The sequence below is a fragment of the Maylandia zebra genome, linkage group LG1 (assembly GCF_041146795.1).
Source record: "Maylandia zebra isolate NMK-2024a linkage group LG1, Mzebra_GT3a, whole genome shotgun sequence".
In the NCBI taxonomy this organism is placed as follows: domain Eukaryota; kingdom Metazoa; phylum Chordata; class Actinopteri; order Cichliformes; family Cichlidae; genus Maylandia; species Maylandia zebra.
In genome coordinates this window covers 8,051,856-8,071,335 of record NC_135167.1, presented here as the reverse complement: position 1 = coordinate 8,071,335, position 19,480 = coordinate 8,051,856, and the positions used below count along the sequence as shown (strand labels likewise).

Sequence of the window (19,480 nt, the reverse complement as noted above, 5' to 3'; positions counted from 1 at the left end):
TGTCTTCATCTGTTGCTGTATGTTGTGTTCTAGTTAGAAAATGTTACATGTTAAACAACAATTGACTGTCTGCATGGATTTCCGATGGCAATGGTCTGCTAGTATAACTACAGAAAACCACAAAGAACCATTCACTGTGATACAAATGTGAATATGGTCTTCATTTAGAATAGAATAGAATAGAATAGAATTCAACTTTATTGTCATTGCACATGTCACAGGTACAAGGCAACGAAATGCATTTAAATTTTACATCAGCACCGTGTAAATATTTGAGCAGAATATATGAGGTTAAGCTTCTTTAGCAAAACATATCAGTATCAACAATACACAGCAATCACCCTTAGGTCATAGAGCTGAGTCAACAGTGTGTCAGCAGTGATTCAAAGTTATGCAACAAAGGAATGTGAACATAACAAAGAATGAAGTTGTATTACAGTAACCAAGAGCTCAATACAAAAATGATAGTTTTCTCACCGCAAGGAAGTCATTCTCTTAATGCAGCTCTCAAAACAGTGAAGGCATTTTTACTAACACAGACTCACCTGTGCAAAAGACACTGCAACAATCAGAACTTTTTTCATATGCATCAAAACATGAAAAGTCAATCACTTACTTCGACTCTGTGATGAATGAATTAAAACCAATCATTGCCGTTTTAAGACAACAAATAGATTTTTTAGTTTTTATCAAAATCTCATTGACTTTGAGTACTGCAAAAAAGCAGGCGTAATGTAGAGTAAAAAGTATTCAGACACAAAAATGAGGTGTGGATGATTCATTTGAAAATTTTAAAACTGCTGAAATGGAGGAAAGCAATATGACACTTGTGAACTACATGCATCAGGAAACAGACAAATCTGAGACAGCATAAACTACTGTATAGTCCAGTCACACTAGATACATTCAGCAGCTGCTTTATAAGTTATGCTTGTTCAACCGCTCATTAATGCAAATATCTAATCAACTTATCACGAGTCAGCAATTCAAAGCATGTAGGCATGCACACATGGTCAAGACAGCGTGCTGAAGATCAGACTGAACATCAGGAAATCAGGTGACTGAAAGTGGAATGATTGTTGGTCTACGTGTTTGAAAGAAAGAAAGAATATTCTGACAGCATGGGTTTTCTTTCCTTTGCTGAGTATACTATTATGAGTCAAGAAGGAAATGCCACTGTGCTGTAAGGATAAACTAAAGAAAGAGACATACTGAAACTCCCTCACAGCCAGTTGATGTTTCCTGATTTTTGTGATGTACTATAAAACAAAACTCCTTTTCAACTGTCTGTCAAACGTTTTTTCTCAGAGGAAATTTTCCTTCCTTCTTTCCCTTTGGCAGTATCTCTCAAAGCATAGCATCGGATGCGCAGATTAAACCTAGCTCAATCTATCCATGAAGCTAAATGATGCAATGAGTTAAACTGCAGGAATGTCTTAAAGATCTCAAAGACGTCGATGACCTCTCATTTACTCTTCTAAATACAGGTAAAAATGAGCTTTTTATACTTAGCCCGAAAAATTGCATGTAACCAGATACTTACTCTATATAGCATTTCCTTGGCCTGCAGGAATACTGTGAGGAATCTTGGTGTTTTCTTCGATCAGGATATGTCCTAAAAAAATATGTATGACTCCATTGTTGAATTTAAAGTATCTCTCTAGAAACATCCTGAGTGATACTGAAAAACTTGTTTGTCATTTTGCTGCTTCTAGGCTGGCTCCATGCCAAACAAATTAAAAATCCTTCTCCCCACATACAAGGCCTTGAATATTCCAGCCACATCTTATCTCAAGGACCTCATAGTACCATATCCCTGGCTCTCTTTCATAGTGTGTGTGTGTGTGTGTGTTTGTCCTGTTTTCCTCCAGTCACCCCAACCAATTGCAGCAGATGGCTGCCCCTATAAGAGCCTGGTTCTGGTGGAGGTTTTTTTTCCTGTTAAAAGGAAGTTTTTCCTTTCCACTGTCACCAAGTGCTTGCTCACATGGGGTTGTTTGACTGTTGGGGTTTTCTTTGTATTATCGTAGGAGTTTTACCTTACAATACAAAGCGCCTGTCAAGCACATTAACCAGTTAAATAATCTAACAACAGGATCTGTTGCATCTTAAGATGTTGAGGTCTAGAATGTGTACACACTCAACTCTTGTTGATAACGTCAGTGTCCTCACTGATTTCAGGGGAAGTTTTTAATCCTTCTCATATTGTGTTCTCAAACAAATGGAACTTGTTCTGATATACTCACAGGGCTAAAGGATTTTGTGATCACAAGTCACTGATGAAGTGAAGATCATAACCCTTGTCTATGTGCAAATATGGACAAACTCCAGATATTTATTGAACTCTGCCTGACAGCTTTGGGCTTTTACCAGTCAATCAATATTGTGATGTCAATGCTTTGCAGTCTTTTTGCATTTTTCAGGTGTGTCTCGTTTTTCTGGTTTGTATTTTTTTTAAATAAATTTTTCATTTTTTATTTCATTTTAAATTTCTTGCTTTGAGTTATTTTTAGTTTTTATGAGTTTCACACAGTTTCACTTTAGTTAGATATTTGATTTTGAAGGCCTGTGACACACAGTCATGATATCTAAATCTCAGGTGACATACTGTATGTACCAAGACCTCCTGCCTGACAAACTCTAAAGATAAATGCATTTGTTGCATATTTTCTAAAATGCCCTTTTATTAGTTTATTCATTTTTTTATTTATTAAAGCTAACTGCATTTTATTTAGTGGTCATTTTTAGTTTAGTTTTACCTAATTATAATTACCTTCAGCTGATGTAATCCTAACAGTTTGTAACATTTTTTTAAGCAAAAATTGTTTCATTGCTTGAGAGTTAAAAAACAAACAAACACACAAATTGGCATCTTAGTCATCCTAGACCTGTATTTTTCTATCAAAGTATTTTAAAGTGCTGTTAAACCAAATCTAAACATCAGGTCATGGGGAAGCTGAATGAGCTTTTTCAGGTTTTGCCTTCTTTCACAGTTTTTTTTTTTTTATATTGCTTACACATTTAAAGATAAAGCAACAGTGCTGATATAAATGTAACAGTGCTTGACATGTAACTGGAGACCAAATGGGAATTTGGCAAGGCAGTGTTAGTTTTCAAACATTCAAAGACATGCTCACAATTATCTGTATTCACTCGGATTAATGTTAGAGCTAGGTCTGCTTGATTATTGGGCGAGTTGGGAGGTCGCCTTGTAATCGGAAGGTTCGAGCCCCGGCTTGGACAGTCTCGGTCGTTGTGTCCTTGGGCAAGACACTTCACCCGTTGCCTACTGGTGGTGGTCAGAGGGCCCAATGGCGCCAGTGTCCAGTGTGACAGTGCCTCTGTCAGTGCGCCCCAGGGCGGCTGTGGCTACAATGTAGCTTGCCATCACCAGTGTGTGAATGGGTGGATGACTGAATATGTAAAGCGCTTTGGGGACCTTAGGGACTAGTAAAGTGCTATACAAATACAAGCCATTTTACCATTTATTACTGTTTAATTATTACCCCCCCCCCCCCCCCCACACACACACACACACATTCTTTGTCTTTTTTTTTTTTACACAGAGCTGTCAAGTTCACATCATCATTTTTATAATTTTATGATTATGTCAGTGGATGAGTTTAATATTCATTTGAATTCCACTTCAGATGTTCTCAGATTTAACAAGTCGTTGCATGTTGATTATAAAGTTGGAGACCATTGCCTGCAAGGGTAATGCAAGCAATTGTCAAAACTATTGGATGTTTTAATAGATGTTTCTTAACATTTGGCACATGTAAAAAGGAAATGCTACAGAAAAACATGCCCCTGGCCAACATTTGTGTAAAAAGCTGTTACAACCTGTGGCTCATAAATAACTACTGAAAAAAATCTGACTCTGCTCTCCACGCCACTTTCCAGCCAGTTCCAGGCAGCTGCTGTCTAAGCAAGATCTTTGTTATGGTGGGAGTCGTTTCGTAACACTAGTGGTGTCTGCACATTGTTTGCCAAGCTCTAATTGAATTATCACCCCCTTTTCCAAAGCAGGCCACTTGGAAATTCCACCATTATAGATACCAATATCATGCGCTAAAATCCTGCCTGCCTAGGCCAAAAACAACACTTTGTGATGCTGTGTGTGTCAGTGCCTATGTGTGTGTGGTTGTGGTCTGCACCAGTGTCAGCAAGATAACTGGCTTTGCGTGTATCAGCCTCGACAATCAAAGTGATTTGTACTGAGATTGAATGCTCCAGGTGTCTGAAGCAAATCTTTTACCCACATCAGTGCCATCAGTTGATTTAATGGTTTGTTGACATGCCATCACGGTTCTCACTTTTATGCAACACATTATTGGGAAGCAGATGTAGTTCAACTGACTTTGAAAGCTGCAGCAGCACTGTTGACAGGAGGTGTTACAACTTGCATTTGTTTTGAAGAATGTGACGACTGTGGGAACACACTTCATTAAAGGAATATTTTTATTATTTTTTTAAACCATGACGTGAGCCACTGTGTAATGCTGCTATTAAGGAGCTGTCAGGGAAGTAATTGACAGGGGATTGAAAACTGGCAGCTGTGAGAAGTTTTTCCAAACATTAATCAGTGTTCTTCAGATGCTTATAAACACCAGTGACAGTGTGAAAAAGGCTAATAGATGTTATGATGAATTGAAGCTGAAGTACTGCATGTGCTCGTGTTTATACTAATTTAGGAAATTAACTGAACAGAGCAAGAAGGACTCTGGAACAACTTGCTCAGAGTCTGATTGGGGAATAATAATTTTCTGCACATACCACGAGAAAAATGAGCATTTGGTCAAAGTCCAGGTTGCTAATGCAGAACACATTTTGCATAAGAACATCTAAAGTAATGTAAAAATGCCTGTTTTTAAGGGACCGCCGTTTAACCTCAGCGTGTTAAGAGGGCTCGCTAAGCTTGAGTCTGTAATCTTTAAAAACAGTAGAGGCTTTATGTATCCATGGTAATATTATAACACATACACTGTGTGGATATTGTTTTTACAATTTTTTATAAATTAGTGTGAAAATGAAAATCACTAAAATGACCATTTAAAGGTAATTTTTTAAACACACATCTACATCCCACTTCTGGTTTGGCAGAATCTGCAGATGCAGCTTGTAGCAATGCTCATGCAAATTCAGACCACACACCATTACTTCCACAGGCATGCTGAAATGATCTATATGTAAACATGCCATGTTTTTTCTTGCAGTTTCAGTACAAAACTATCCAAGGCCTAAAAACTCTGTTTGCATTAGGAGTGTGTGTGTTATTTTGATAGTCTTGTGTCTCCTGTGCTTTGTATCGGCTTTTACTTCCCCTGTCTCATTTCCTGATTTGTTGCAGTTGTCTTCCTTGGTGTTTCCCATCTTCCTAATTATCTGGTGTGTATTTAAATTCTCAGCTTCCGTATGCTCTTTGTTATGTCCTCTCTTGCAGTTTTTTGTTTTTGTTGAGTAGTTGTTGATTTGGTTTCCTTGCTCCTGTACCTGCATTATTTTGTATTATGATTAAAGGACATGGGAAGTAAGTAATGAAACTGCTTGCAAGTTTATTTCTTACTTTCCAAGTCCTGCGTTCCTGCCTGCTTGCCAGAATGGCAGGCATGAGTCTGACCTCATAATTAGTTTGTGGGTTACTATGTTTTTTTTCTGTTGTTTTTTCTGTTGTAGTTGTTGTTGTTGTTTTTTTTAAACCCTGCAGTAGAGTTTTATGATTTAAGCTTTCTTTGTGTATTAAAGTCACCAGTGACCATCTTTGGACAAAGGGTGGAGTGCTTATTATCAGCTTGTATTAGCAAGGTGCATCCAAAGCATTCCACAGACAACTTCTAATCGATGCTAACAATTAAACAATCTGATAAAATCATGGAAAAGCAGCCTTTGATTTGCAGCCATTTGCAGCTTAATTTTTCAGCATCAGAGGTTTGTGCTTGGTCTAAAACTATGTGAGTGTGAGTGGACAAGCAAATGGTGTGGGTGTAAACCATGGTCTTGAACTTGGAGTTAGTGATTCTCATTCTTGCTGCTTCACACTTGGCAGCAAACTGCTGGAGGTCACCAACACTCCGATTCAGGGATGAGTTACTGCCCCTAGTTAGAGGAGTTCAAGTATCTTGTGATCTTGTTCATGAGTAAAGGGCGAGATTGGCAGATGGATTGGGGCAGCATGTGCTGGTACCAAGGTGTCAATTTACAGGTCAGTCTATGTTCCTAACCTCACCTGTAGTCACGAGCTCTGGGTAGTGACTGAAAAATTAGGTTGCAGATAAGCAGCAAAAATGTGTCCATAACTGAGCTCTCACTTAGAAATAGTGCGAAGAGCTCTGTGCTTCAAGAGGGACATGGAATAGAGTCGCTACTCCTCCACATCAAAAGGCGACAGTCGAGGTGTTTCGGGTATTGACTATGATGCCTCCTGGACGCCTCCTAGGTGAGGTGTTCTGGGCATGTCCTACTGGGAGGAGGCCCCGGGGCACACCCACGACTTACTGGAGAGATTACATCTCTTGGCTGGCTTGGGAACATCTCTAGAAGAGTTAGCTGGGGTGAGGGAAGTTTAGGCTTCTCTGCTCAGACTATGACCCGAACCCAGATAAGCGGCAAAATAGATGGATGGACACTCATGAAAAGATTTTCCACATAGTCACTCAGCGGCATATATGTTTACACCTGTCATTTAAAATTTACATGCCTCTAAGCACGTAAAATGAAAAAAAAAAAAAAAAAACATGCTGTAAAAGTGTCATTGCCACAGGCAAGATGGGGAGATCAACCAAAAAGATAAAGGTGTTGTCCTCACGCAAGCAACTCTGCAACCAGAGGCAACACTCTTTTTTTCCCTTTTCTCTAAAAACAAGAGAGAGCAAGAGAGAGAGCACTGAACTTGCTCATCCGGTTTTTCACACTCTTCACTCTACAGCGTGCATGCGAACGGCTTGTAAATAACAGAGGAAACCAAGGTGTATAGAGAGCAAGTGCCTCAGGGCAGGGGAGTTTACACAGTGTGTTGCCATTAATCCGCCCTCTCAGATTTTTCTATCCAGTTCTGCCATAATGATGCCAATCAACGGGAACTTTCCTGTGAAGCTAAGTAAAAGATCTTGGCAACTCTTTTATATGCATTCCTCACACATGTGATATTGTTTCTGTGCTAAACCATCCAGGAGACACTACTGTGGAGAATCAAATCAAGTATGTCTCATTCTCATGGCAAATTAATCATGCTTTTATAACACTGAAAAGCACTTTCTACATTGATACTGGGCTGCATTTATATAGTGCGTTTATCAAGTCTTTTCAGCTACTTGAAATACTTTTTATAGTACAAGTTAGACCAGGGGTGGGCAATTCCAGGCCTCGAGGGCCGGTGTCCTGCAGGTTTTAGATCTCACCTTGGGTCAACACACCTGAATCACATGATTAGTTCATTACCAGGCCTCTGGAGAACTTCAGGACATGTTGAGGAGCTAATTTAGCCATTTAAATCAGCTGTGTTGGTTCAAGGACACGTCTAAAACCTGCAGGGACACCGGCCTTCGAGGCCTGAAGTGACCCACCCCTGAGTTAGACTCAACGATTCACACACGGTAGTTATTCTATATACTATCACACACACAAACAGAAACACCATAAAGCATGTTTTTTATGATGCCCATAATGTCCACATGGTGCATTGGAGAGAATTTTGCGGTTCGTTATTTTGGCAAAGGACATGATGACATTGTGATTAAGAGAGAATGAGATCTAACCACAAACCTTCAATTTAGTATATGACCCTATTGCATTTGCAAACATTTATCTAAACACCAAAGTTCTGTGAGCTTACATTTGTACTTCATCGAAAATGGCAAAGAAATCCTAATGAACATCAGAACCAATCCAATGTGTAGACAGCTTCTTTTCACAGGATGACAAAATAGCCACTGTTGTAATGTCAGGTCATGATTAAGGGATCAGTGGCCACTCAAACAGACACCTGCAGGACAACAGATAATACATACTGATCATGGGATTGGTGGCTTGCTTTTGACACAGCTAATAGGTTCATTACTCATCAGACAAGCTCAAATTCTCAGGCCTCTTAGCAGCTCCATTATGAAAAGAATGATAGAAGTCGGCCTTCATTCGGAAGAGGGTGTGCCCAGAGACAAGGACTGGAAGAGGAACAGGCTTCAGAGAGTAAACTAGGGTGCTTAGTACTTGGCCTCAGGCACGTACCTAAGATTTAAGAATGAGTTAGCGTGTCAAGATAGCGTGTCTTGCAGCAGACCACGCCTGCACCTGTCAGGTGTTCTGTGGCATGCCTAAGTTTCGTGAGGGAGCTCTTGTGTGCGTGTCTGCATGTAATATGTGTTTGTTCGCCTTCTTCTTGTTGCACGTAGCTGAATACCACAACGATGATGGGCACTTGTGATTTACCTAGCTCCTGGAATAGGTACAGATCCCTAGAAACAACTAAATATTTATCAAGAAGTGCAGTGGTTTCACCTGCCAGGCCATCTAGCATCCTCACCCTTTTGCTGACACATGAAATCTGGTTAAAGATGCCAAGATTTTTGCATCAAATACCTGAATCATCTTTGTCTGTCTTGGTGTGTTCTCTGGAGTTGCACTGACTTTGTTACAACATGCTCTTAGGTTCAGCATTGTTATATTTTTGGGTCACTTTTTAAAAATTGTATAATTTATATTTAAAGCAGAAATTATTATAATATTGTAGGCAATACCTGTAGGATGCTGCCATATAGTATAAATTACCCCAGATGTGCAGGTAAAAGTTGCTTTTACATGCCTCTTCCTCTTAAAATACACTTTCTGTCATAAAGGTTTTAACAAAAGGTAAAAAAAAATGTAGCTCTTCCTAAAAGCTTTTCAAACCAACTTCCTTGAGTTCATTGTTAATTTTGCTATTGCCAGTTTTGGACGAGTAGTTTATTGGATTAAAGTGCTGAAATACAATGAAAACAGTAATGTTATGGAGTTGCAAACCAAAGCAATGTGCTGAAAGACACTTTAAAGCTCTGTGGAGCTTAGGCAAAATTTCAAATTAAATGTAGGCTTGCTAGTATAAGCAGCATTTTTGTAAACTAGTCACTTGATGCATTATGAATATAAAAATGTTCATTCAAGTCTATTTAATTCAATTTAATTTTTTTAGAGCTAAATAGCAAAAACATCCGATTCAAATTGCTTAATATTTTAAGGCAACTTTTAAGTTTGCGTTCTTATAACAATGGGAGTAGAAGGGCTGATTTTTGTAATTCATTTTTAATGTTTTTGTGTGTTTTGCCCAGCTACTGATTGAAATTTGCCTCCACTCCAAATAGCCATTGGCTGATTATCATTTGGACAAACAACATGAATTAAACACGTTAAATGTATATATACATTATATATTTATATGAGAGAAATATTTGTGTTTGTGTTACCTAGTGGCCATGCAGCAAGTGAAAAACATAATCGCAAACAACAAGATTCTGGGTTTGACCCAACTTCTCCGCAGCTTCTTTTGCAGGTCCTCTGGGCTCATCTTTCTCACACAGGGTTCACTTAGCAGAATTACAGTCTAGTTTGTCTAGTAGAATGGATTTTCTATAGATGTGATTGTATGTGTTTCAGATCTCTAATCACCTGTGACCTGGATGGTCTACATACATGCATGCATATTCTTGGATACTATGGGAGAAAAAACCAATGAATGAATGATTAAACACAGAGACTGAGAAGAGGTGAGTGGAAAAGAAATGCTCCCCATTTACATGCACAAACTGGATTCTGTCAGATATGATTCAAACCACTACAGTGCAGCTCCTTTAATGCCAGAGTTATAGTCTTTGAAGTGGAATATTGTGGTCAAAGCTATCGAATGCTGCACCGAGGTCTCACAGGACAATTGCTCCACTGTGTTTTACAAGTGCTGTAGAAAGATGTCGTGTTTTCTCCTCGCTCTTTATTTGCCATCATTTTGGTACAGGCTGATCTCTCCATAGAATGATGCATCAGAAGTGGACCACTTTTTTTTTTGATGATTTTTGGCAACATCTTTGCTTGAGGCTCATTTGTACCTTGTTGTGCACACTTTTTCTCAATAAACTTCTCTGCATGACAGACTTGAATAGAATAGCTCTTTACTGTGACTGCACATGTACAATGAAATAATGTTTTTTTTTTTCCAGAATCCGATTATTAAGTGATGACGTGACGAATCCTACTTCTGGGCCTAAAGTAGTCTGCATTTATTATGGCTTTTGTGTTGTTAACATATTTAATGCTTTGTATTTTCTTCTATTTAATCTCAAAAAGCTCCTAAAAAAAGTCAGTGATCACTGTTGACCTCCCTCGGCTTTTATTACCGCTAATCATTTATTTAAGCTCAGTTTTTAAAACCTTACAATGTAACTACAGCACAGCCCATGCAGCAGTATATGAATGACTAACCTCGTATTGTGGATGGATTATCTCAGTTGTTCTCCTGGCTGAAATTTGGTCCTTTTACAGCATCCTGCCATGCGATTACATTTGTTCCTGACCACCGAGAACACTCACGTAACTTTTATCGAGTGGAAAAAAGTTAGCTTGTTTATATTAGGCTAACATAGCTGTGTCGCTAGCGGTCACGTAGCACATCATTATATACCAGCTAGCCAAACTTCAGTAACCCTACAAATGTCACTGCTGTTTAGTTTTCTGTCTTCATTTATGTTGGAAGTGATAAGAAAGCTGTACGTTTTAATTTGTTTCCAAAACCCTGCAGTCAGGACATGCTATATTGTATTTAGGTGGAAGCTAGTGAGCTAACTTCCTGCTAACTTCTAACGCCGTTAAATGTCATAAATTCCGTTTTCATGGATGCCTGGATGTTAAACTCAGTTGTTACACCTGGTAGAGCAGAACGCTGATCATTTTATTGAAGATGAAAGACTTAAGACAGTGTTTTAACTCTCAGTAATACCACAGTGATCATTTGATATATGGACCTGCAGCAGAGTTTAGGCCCAGACACCGCTAGTGACGTCAGACTGAACGATCGGATTGAAATGTAGATAATAATATGCTTAAATCCTGGAGAGTGTTCTTCACTTACAGTACCTGGATGTCGAGACAGTTTTTTTAAATCACAGAAATGAAGCCATGATCACCCACCACTGTTGTCTTCTATGGACTTTTGGCAGTTTTTTATTTAACTAATCCCATCTTTCTTGCCATGCCTCCAGTAGACTTTTTTTTGTTGTTTGTTTTTAGAGAAGGATTAGGATAAGGATTCTATATAATGAAATTATTCTGAATGAACTGTCTTATCACATATGGGTCCTTGTGGCTATCATTACTCAGGGGTTAATGCAATATTTATGTTCCTCCCCTTGAACCGAAGCCCATATGCATCATATAACTGTAGCTGTGGTTTTTGACCATGGGTAGGATGACTGTGCCAGTGTCCCACAATTTATAGTCCTAAGCATATTTCCTGAAAAGATCTGCATAGTTTACTTTTTGTCACAGTCTGGCTGAGGCAGACTGTATGTGTTTGCAAGAGATGACTTAAACGCAGACCAAAAACTGAACGTGACGTGGATTTAACAAAAAACAAGCCGTTTATTGAGGCTAGGAAACAAGGTACAAGCAAAGGGCATGGGTGAAACTAAACAATAACCTAAACTGGGTGAACTAAAACTAAACATGGTGAACTGACATGGATACCTGAAGTTGTGACGTGGATGAGCAGACAACCTGACAAGGAATGACTGAAGACACACGGACTAAATACACACAGGATAATGAGGGAAATGGAAACACATGGGGAAACAGCTGACACACATGAACATAACAACGTCACAAGGGGAGAGTAAACTAAAAACATTGAACATAGGAACACAGGACCCCTTCAGAATAAAACAGGAAACGCAGACATGACAACCTGAACTTGACAATGTAAGACACAGACATGAAACACATGAAGGGCAAGGGAGACTTAACAGGGGTTGGAAGACACAAATGAACTAGAAAAGCTAATGAGCTTAATCATATACTATAAACATCAAAATAAACTAAAACTCAAAACACTGGGTCATAAGACCCAGGATCATGACACTTTTATCTAAGGCTGGTATCTGACTCTTTCGCTACGTGGTTGTTTCATGGGTAACAAAGAAGAGATGAATGATAAATGTGGAGCTATGCTGACTTTCTGCTGAACCCTGCACAATTCTGAAGCTATTTTTATACCTTTTGTGAAAAGGAGTTTACTTATCCTACTCTGCTTTTTTTTTTTTTTTTTTTTTTTTTTGCTGTTGTTGTTTTTGGGTTTTTTGGTTTTTACATTTACAGCATTAAACTAAATCTCAGGTACCTGGTAATAGAATAAATGCGTGTACCATATTAGAACATGAACAAAGAAAAAAGAAGTATAGACCAGCAAGTCTACATACAACACTTAAATTAGAATGAAATTCTAAGTCCAAAATATGGACTGACAAATAATTTTTTGAAATGTGCAAATCACACGTATGGTGATGGCTGTTTGCCCCTTGAACTTTGCTTTCCACTGGGGAGTCACATCCTCTGGATGACTATCCAGAGGATGTGACTCCCCAGTCCTCCCCAATCCTCCTTTTTATGACAACAGAAAATGTTTGAGTCATTTTAGCATACAGCACATAACCCATTTCCATCAAAATGTCACAAACAACATCAATTTTAAGAACTGTCTCAATATACCTAGCTTAGAAGCATTTTTGATTTTATGTCACGAGGGAGTGTGTGGTGTCAGAAAAAAATGGGAAAAGAGAGAAATGAGGACATGAAACAAAGGATCTGGCACTGGACGCAAACCGGGGATGTTGTGGTTCATTGTCAGGTCACCAGGCTGCCCCACATTTTAATGTTTATATTGATGCACATGTATATTTCCTTCTATGGTGGATTATATATGAAAACCTTAACATTTATTTCTTTTTTCCCTTTTTTTTCTTTTGCAAAATAGTTTTTGCATCTTGGTGTTATTCTGGACTGTGTAACAGGAGTTACTACATGTAGAAAATCATCTTACAGTTTGGGGAATACCTGAGTTGATTCTCTAAAATGCTTTTCTGGTCTTTTGATTTACTAGGTTACTGGGAGACCATCTTTGGCCCTTAATACGTATATCAAAAAATGATATTAAAACATGGTATTTCACAAAAAGGGATCATAGTAACTCTATTAACTTTCCAGGTTGCATACTGAAACACACATCCATTTGCATCTCCAGAATCAGCCGAAGTTTACACACGCTTCTCTCACTCAACTGTTTAAAGTGACAGCCCTGTCGTGCATGAGGTGTATTTATGGATAGCCCATAGTGTGCCAGCACGGAAATTCCTCTCATTCTAGGAAACATCTGGCCAAATTTTATCTCTTGTATCTTTAGTCTCATCTGAAGATGCCAGCAAATAGTTACACAATTCTACTAACTGTAGAACATCAGTGGACTCTGGCATCCCAACAGCATGGACTGAGAATACTTTTAAGGTCTGTTATTATAACATGGGTTGGTAGAGATATGAGTATAAGAGCAGTCTTAAAGGAGATCTCAGGTATACATTCATATGAAACCCACTTAGATTTTATCTTGCATGCTTGCCAGAGTAAGGAAATAAAAGCTCACGTGAATTAGAACGCAAGTCAATGTAAAATATTAAAATGTAAAATAAGGAAGAGCCCGTTTTGTTGATCTTCTGTGATGGAGGAGACAAATCTATTGTGAGTGATGGTATGTGAACTTCATGCATCAAGATGTACTCTGGTGACCTTGCCTCTACTGTCCTCTACAGGCTGAGAAAGAGGCTTCCAATTGCATGACAAGCGGTGAAGGAAATGAGATAATCTCTTTCAGTCTCCTGCCTTTCTCTTACTGACATGGTTCTTAAATTGTTTCATGTTGTTTTTCCTGATCCCGTTTGCACGGCAGGGGGTGGAGCTGTTAAGTGAGAAGTCTGTCACGAAGTGAAACACACACACACACGTAACAGACACTGATATATGTGTGTGTGCGTGTGTGTGTGTGTGTAAATGCATATATATTTAAAAAAAAGTTTATATATATATATATATATATATATATATATATATATATATATATATATATATATATATATATATATATATATATACATATATATATATATATATATATACAAGCTCCCAGGCCTCTGGTAGAGGACCCGAGCTTGAAGGATAAACCGCCCGCAGGGGCGTGCTGGGTGTTTTTTTTTTTATATATATATATATATATAAATAATATGTGTGGTGAACCAGATCACGGCACAAATCAAACATATTTCACAATCTCTTAAGTTGTGCACCCCACAAGCTCAAACAGGCCCTCGCTGTCAGCCTGCACTCTATAATTATCCCTACAGCTCTGTACCCCAAGACATTTCACCTCTGACCTCTAATTGTTACACCTTTCATAATAACATGCAGCCACGTGATGGTTCAACAGTCAGCGCTGAACATAATGATGAGCACCAGCCTGTACATGAATGCTAGGATAATTCATGTATGCTCAAAAACATGGAGAAATATAAACACCTTCTAAGTATGTGATGGTTTGGTGGCAGGGCCCTTTGATCAGGTAAGTAAAAACCTGGGTGGGATTCACAAAGCAAATTAAAGAACGCAACGCTTTGCTTTGAGAAAGCACCATCTGAGAATTAGCACCCTCTGCTGGTGGCACTGAATAAATCCACACTTGGTTTGAAAGTCAGAATCATCTTTATTTGGCCAAGTTTGTGCACACAAGCAGGGAATTTGAGTCTGGCTATACTCTTTTTAGTGGTGAGTAGTTAGTGCACTATGTCTCAGAAGGTTTCTGGATTTCAAACTACTGTTGGCTGGGTCTTTCTTTGTGAGTTGTGCCTGTGTCTGTTTTTCACAATTACTCAACCTTGCTTTTTCAGTGCAGCAACAGTGCATGTTAGAGTTGGAATTGGTATGAGTGTAGTCTGTTTTTTACCCAGTGTCATCTGGGACAGGCTCCAACCCCCTTGGGACATAAATTGAAAGAGTATGAGTATGAGTGGGCTATAAATTTGGCAATTGCTATTAATCCATTTATGGCACAAAAACCCCCAGGTTGTCTTATCAAACTGAATTGGTGATTATTATGTTATTATTATTATTATTATACACATTTATTCATCACCAAAATCATCCAGATGAAAATACTAGAGTCTTAAATTAGTTTATTGAGTTTTCCATTGTAATGTACTTATAGTGGACACATTTTAAACTGTGTTCATATTTTCATATGGGGAGGATAAATCCTGATAGCGATGCTTCTGGTTGCTCCTAGCAACCTTGTTAAAACATTTTTCATATAAAAATTTTATTATGCTGAACTGAAGTAAAATAGACCATTTAGGGCGATTATTAGCTGTTTTATATTTGTGTATATATTATTGCTCTGTGTAATTTGAGAATTCTGCATAGTGTGCTGTATCTAGAGTTAGAGCTCCTGGCTCTATTGGGACCTCTTGGGCTTTAATTTCCACATCTGCTTTATTTTGTTGTGCTCCTTCTTCCTGATGTCTAGGAAATTGTCTAGGAAATTATCAATCCTTTAGCACATAAACACAGTATAGTGATCAGTATAAGGTGAAGAAAGCTGCTTCTGGTCAGATGGAAAAAAAACACACAAACACAGAAGAGTGGATTTGGCAAAATGAAATGGCTGGCGGTGGACAGATGTAAGGGTATCAATGGTTACAATAAACAGCATGAATGTTGTGTCACAAGACACGATAAGATAAGATAAGATAAGTTTCTTTTCACTAACTCATCTACCAAGGCATTTTAGAGAGTATAGCAGCTGTGGCAGTTTGTCTTATAACAACAGCTGTAATCTCGACATTTCGACTTTACTCTCAAAATAATCAGTAATATATATGTTTTTTAACATGGCTCTCATTCTCCTCTGTAACTTTTGCTACATGCTTTGTTGAAAACCAACTAATTATTACATCTTTTGAAACTGATGGACAACAAATTCAAATGGAAAACTACAAAATAACTACATTAAGACAAACCTTGACAAGCACTCAGTTTACCCTTTTCATAATTTACTTAAAAAAATAAAATAAAATAGAATAAAATGAAATAAAATAAAATAAAATAAAATAAATGACCAGCCGTCTTCTTGTCTGTCTTGCTGGCTCATCCTCCAATTTTAAAAGATGTTCAACATTCTTCTTGAACATGTTCATAATGAACCCATTAAACAAGTGAGTTTAAAGATTATTATGTGTCCATTTTTTACTTTTTAAAATCATTTACATCACTTCATATTATTGCTAAGTGGTACATATCAGGTGATTTCTATGTGTTAAATGTTTTTTCTATTAAAATTGATCTTCTTTAATTTTAATTTTAACAATACCATACTCATATATCTTTATTTTCTGAAGACCCCCTCAGAGGTTAGCTGCACAGTCAGTGTTCATGGCTGGATGCCACAGGCAGGTGCTGAGGAGGGTAACAGCGCAGGGCCTGGGTCCTCATACCAGTGCCCTGGAGGCAAACTGTGAGTGGCACAGCAGAGCTTTCATGAACAGACTCAGAAACAGGAAGAGATGTAGACGATAAAGTCGGTCGTTTGAAGTGGTTCTGCTCAGAGGCACAGCTCAGAGACTCAGACATAAAGGCTCACGCGGCATCTTTCTCACTCCATGTCCTGCACGCACACCCTTCACTCTCACATCCACTTGAAAGGCAGCAAAACAGCGCTTGCAGTGGTCAAAGCATCAGATTTCAAAATTTAGGTTGCTCTCTTTTACTGTCTGTACCATTGTTGAAGTTCAAGCAAGGCTCATCCCAGCCATAAGTTTAGGAATTATGTACACGCTAACATTTTGACCGCCAGCATCCGTTATCCTCTAAGCAAAGAGTCAGGATTGATATGTTGTTTGCTGGGATCAAGTAATTGTTACTTTGAGGTGGACGTTAGAGGTCAGGTATTAAGCATGTGATCTCCTTTTCCAGAGCCCCACTCTACAAAATCTGCTTCCCCGCTGTTATGAGGAGGACTGTCCAGAGAGATTCCCCGCTGCTCCCCAAACACCTTCTCTTGCAGTTCGATTATGTCATTTCGGATGTCAGCCATCATTAGCAAAAGAAAGTCGAAGGAGCCAGGTGGACCCTAGAGACAGGCGAGAAATTGATTGGTTAGTTAATTAATTGTGCACATGCAGCCTGAAAATAAAGGAAAAGCTGAAAGCCCCCGAAACAGTGCAGCTCCTTGAATGGTCACTAAATCATTACTCCAAATGTCAGTTAGCCCCCATAACTAGTTTACCCTTTACATCACAGCTGTAAGCTCACTCTTTTAAATTTATTCTAGACTTAAATATATGGGGTTGCAGCCACAAAGGGATTTAGCAAGTAGCTGTCTGCTAGTATGTACCACCTTTTGCCCATGTTTGTGGCATTTGTTCCTTTTAAAACATGTTCAGTGAAATTATCTGATGAATAATGTGGACTAATATTACAACAGACCAAAAAGTCTGTGTTCCAGTTTTCATGGTTAATTTTTAGCATGTTATTTTTATGCTACATTGCACTTATTAGCAGGTACTGAGTGTCTGACTGATGCACACTTAAGGTGTATGGATGCAGCTTGTTAACCAACCTTGCCAGACTTTGTTTTTTTAACCCTCTTATCCAAATATGATCACTTCTAGCACCTAAAACGCTTAGACTAAAGCTTTACACCAGGGCTTCGTAAACAAGTAGGTGATTTCACAGTGGCTATGTCTATCATTGATATAGTGTGTTATAATCCATACATCTATAATAACTTACAGGTGGGCCTCTGGGACCTGGAGCTCCTCTGTCACCCTGTAGATGAGAAACAGCACACATTGATTGAGTTTTAACCTTTTAAACTGTATTCAGCTTGCTTGCTTCCATGGACAATAAGACTCATAACAGGGTGTACTGTAGCTTCATGCATGGGAAGAGCATCAGTGGTGAGTTTAAATGTCAGAATGGTGAGACGAGGTATAAGAAACAGTTAAAAAACAAAAAAACGTAATAAATGTTGTTAAGTTTGCTTTTCAGAGCAGGGTCTATTAAGAGTGCATTTGAAATGTGTGAGCCAGACACAGACAGGCACAAGATGGCGACTGGCGATGGTGACACAAAAGCATACAAAGACACATAAGCAAAATAAAGTTGCTATAACAACCTTTAATCCATCTCTTCCTGGCGCCCCGGGTGGTCCCTGTATAAACGATTGAGAGATGGGTTTAAGAACAGCAGGTTTTCTTTTAATCACAGCAACAGTTACCTGCTTAAACTATTATCATACAGTTCATCTATTCATCTTTGAGCTACCTCTTTCCAGTGATGCAGTACTGGTGTCTGACACAGAACAGATTTTTTTCAAGACATAGCAAGTTTGCTAGTTCCAAGTAGTGACTACTGATATCAGTGACTATTGGAGGCTCTGCTGCAAAAAAAGACTCATAAATTGCAGGTACAGTCTTCAGATTCATAGTGAATAGCAACTTATGCTGCCAACATTACTTGTAGGATTTGGTTGCTAATCCGCTGAAAATGGATTAATAATACGTCTCTACAAACATCAAGACAGAACTGGATGCGTCCCAGCACCAGTCATGTCGCTGCGCCAGTGGAAAAGGGTTATTAGCTTTATGAGCTGATTGAAGTGGGAGGTAAAGCCTGTAAGAACACCTAAATTATGGTGCCAGTTTCTTTCCTTACCACTGGCCCCCTGCGGCCTCTCTTTATGTGCTTTAGGTCAGGCTCTGGACCCATAGGTCCCATGTCTCCCCGAGGGCCAGGAGGTCCAGGAGGGCCCCTCTCCCCAAGGTCACCTCTCATTCCAGGTTGCCCTGGGTGTCCTGGTAGAGACAGAAGAAAAATATTAACCTCAGTGGAGTCTGGCATCCCAACAGCATGGGCTGAGAATACTTTTAAGGTCTGTTATTATGAGCGAACATCATCTGTTCAGAACATTTCATTTGATTATTTTCCAGTAAATCTATTAGGTAAATAGCCAAAATATTTGCCACTGTAATACAGTGTCTGTAAATAGAGGTGGATCTGTCTCTAGGATTTCCATCAGTTTCATATTACCTGGGACGCCAGGAGCTCCTGGAGGGCCAGGAAGACCAGAAAGGCATGGGCCATCAGGTTTTTTTCCTGCTCGTCCCAGACTTGGTTTATTACTGCTGTTGGCCAAGCCAGGTACCTTCAAAAGAATAGAAGAAAGTTTAAACTAAAATGAATTTAAAGGTCAGATGTGTGGTCCAACACAGTTTGACTTTGAATAATTGAATAATTTCTTTAACATCCTCAGTTTTTTATGCAACTATTAAGTCTTGCTCACTTTTTAGCCATCATCATTTACAATAAATGGTCTGATTGACTGACTGAAAGAGTTCATGCTTGAATGCTTGATTCAGTCATTTGGTTT

At 38.7% G+C, this 19,480-nt stretch overlaps 1 protein-coding gene and 1 long non-coding RNA gene across 2 annotated transcripts in view; one reads left to right on the top strand and one right to left on the bottom strand.

Annotated features, from left to right (window-relative positions):
* The first annotated feature begins 7,528 nt into the window (after nucleotides 1–7,528).
* Nucleotides 7,529–19,237, top strand: LOC143412648 (uncharacterized). Its single transcript, XR_013093157.1, has 5 exons — nucleotides 7,529–7,592; nucleotides 9,625–9,734; nucleotides 17,023–17,204; nucleotides 18,802–18,982; nucleotides 19,118–19,237. It is a non-coding gene; the product is annotated as an uncharacterized LOC143412648 (long non-coding RNA).
* LOC101465403 (collagen and calcium-binding EGF domain-containing protein 1) overlaps nucleotides 14,326–19,480 on the bottom strand; it is a 40,357-nt gene continuing 35,202 nt past the window's right edge. The window contains exons 7-11 of the mRNA XM_004539733.4: nucleotides 19,141–19,255; nucleotides 18,766–18,905; nucleotides 18,227–18,262; nucleotides 17,842–17,877; nucleotides 14,326–17,179 (exon numbers count right to left, since the gene is read on the bottom strand). Coding sequence (XP_004539790.2) covers nucleotides 16,991–17,179; nucleotides 17,842–17,877; nucleotides 18,227–18,262; nucleotides 18,766–18,905; nucleotides 19,141–19,255 — 516 coding nt within the window. The 3' untranslated portion in view covers nucleotides 14,326–16,990. The remainder of the gene's footprint in view (nucleotides 17,180–17,841; nucleotides 17,878–18,226; nucleotides 18,263–18,765; nucleotides 18,906–19,140; nucleotides 19,256–19,480) is intronic.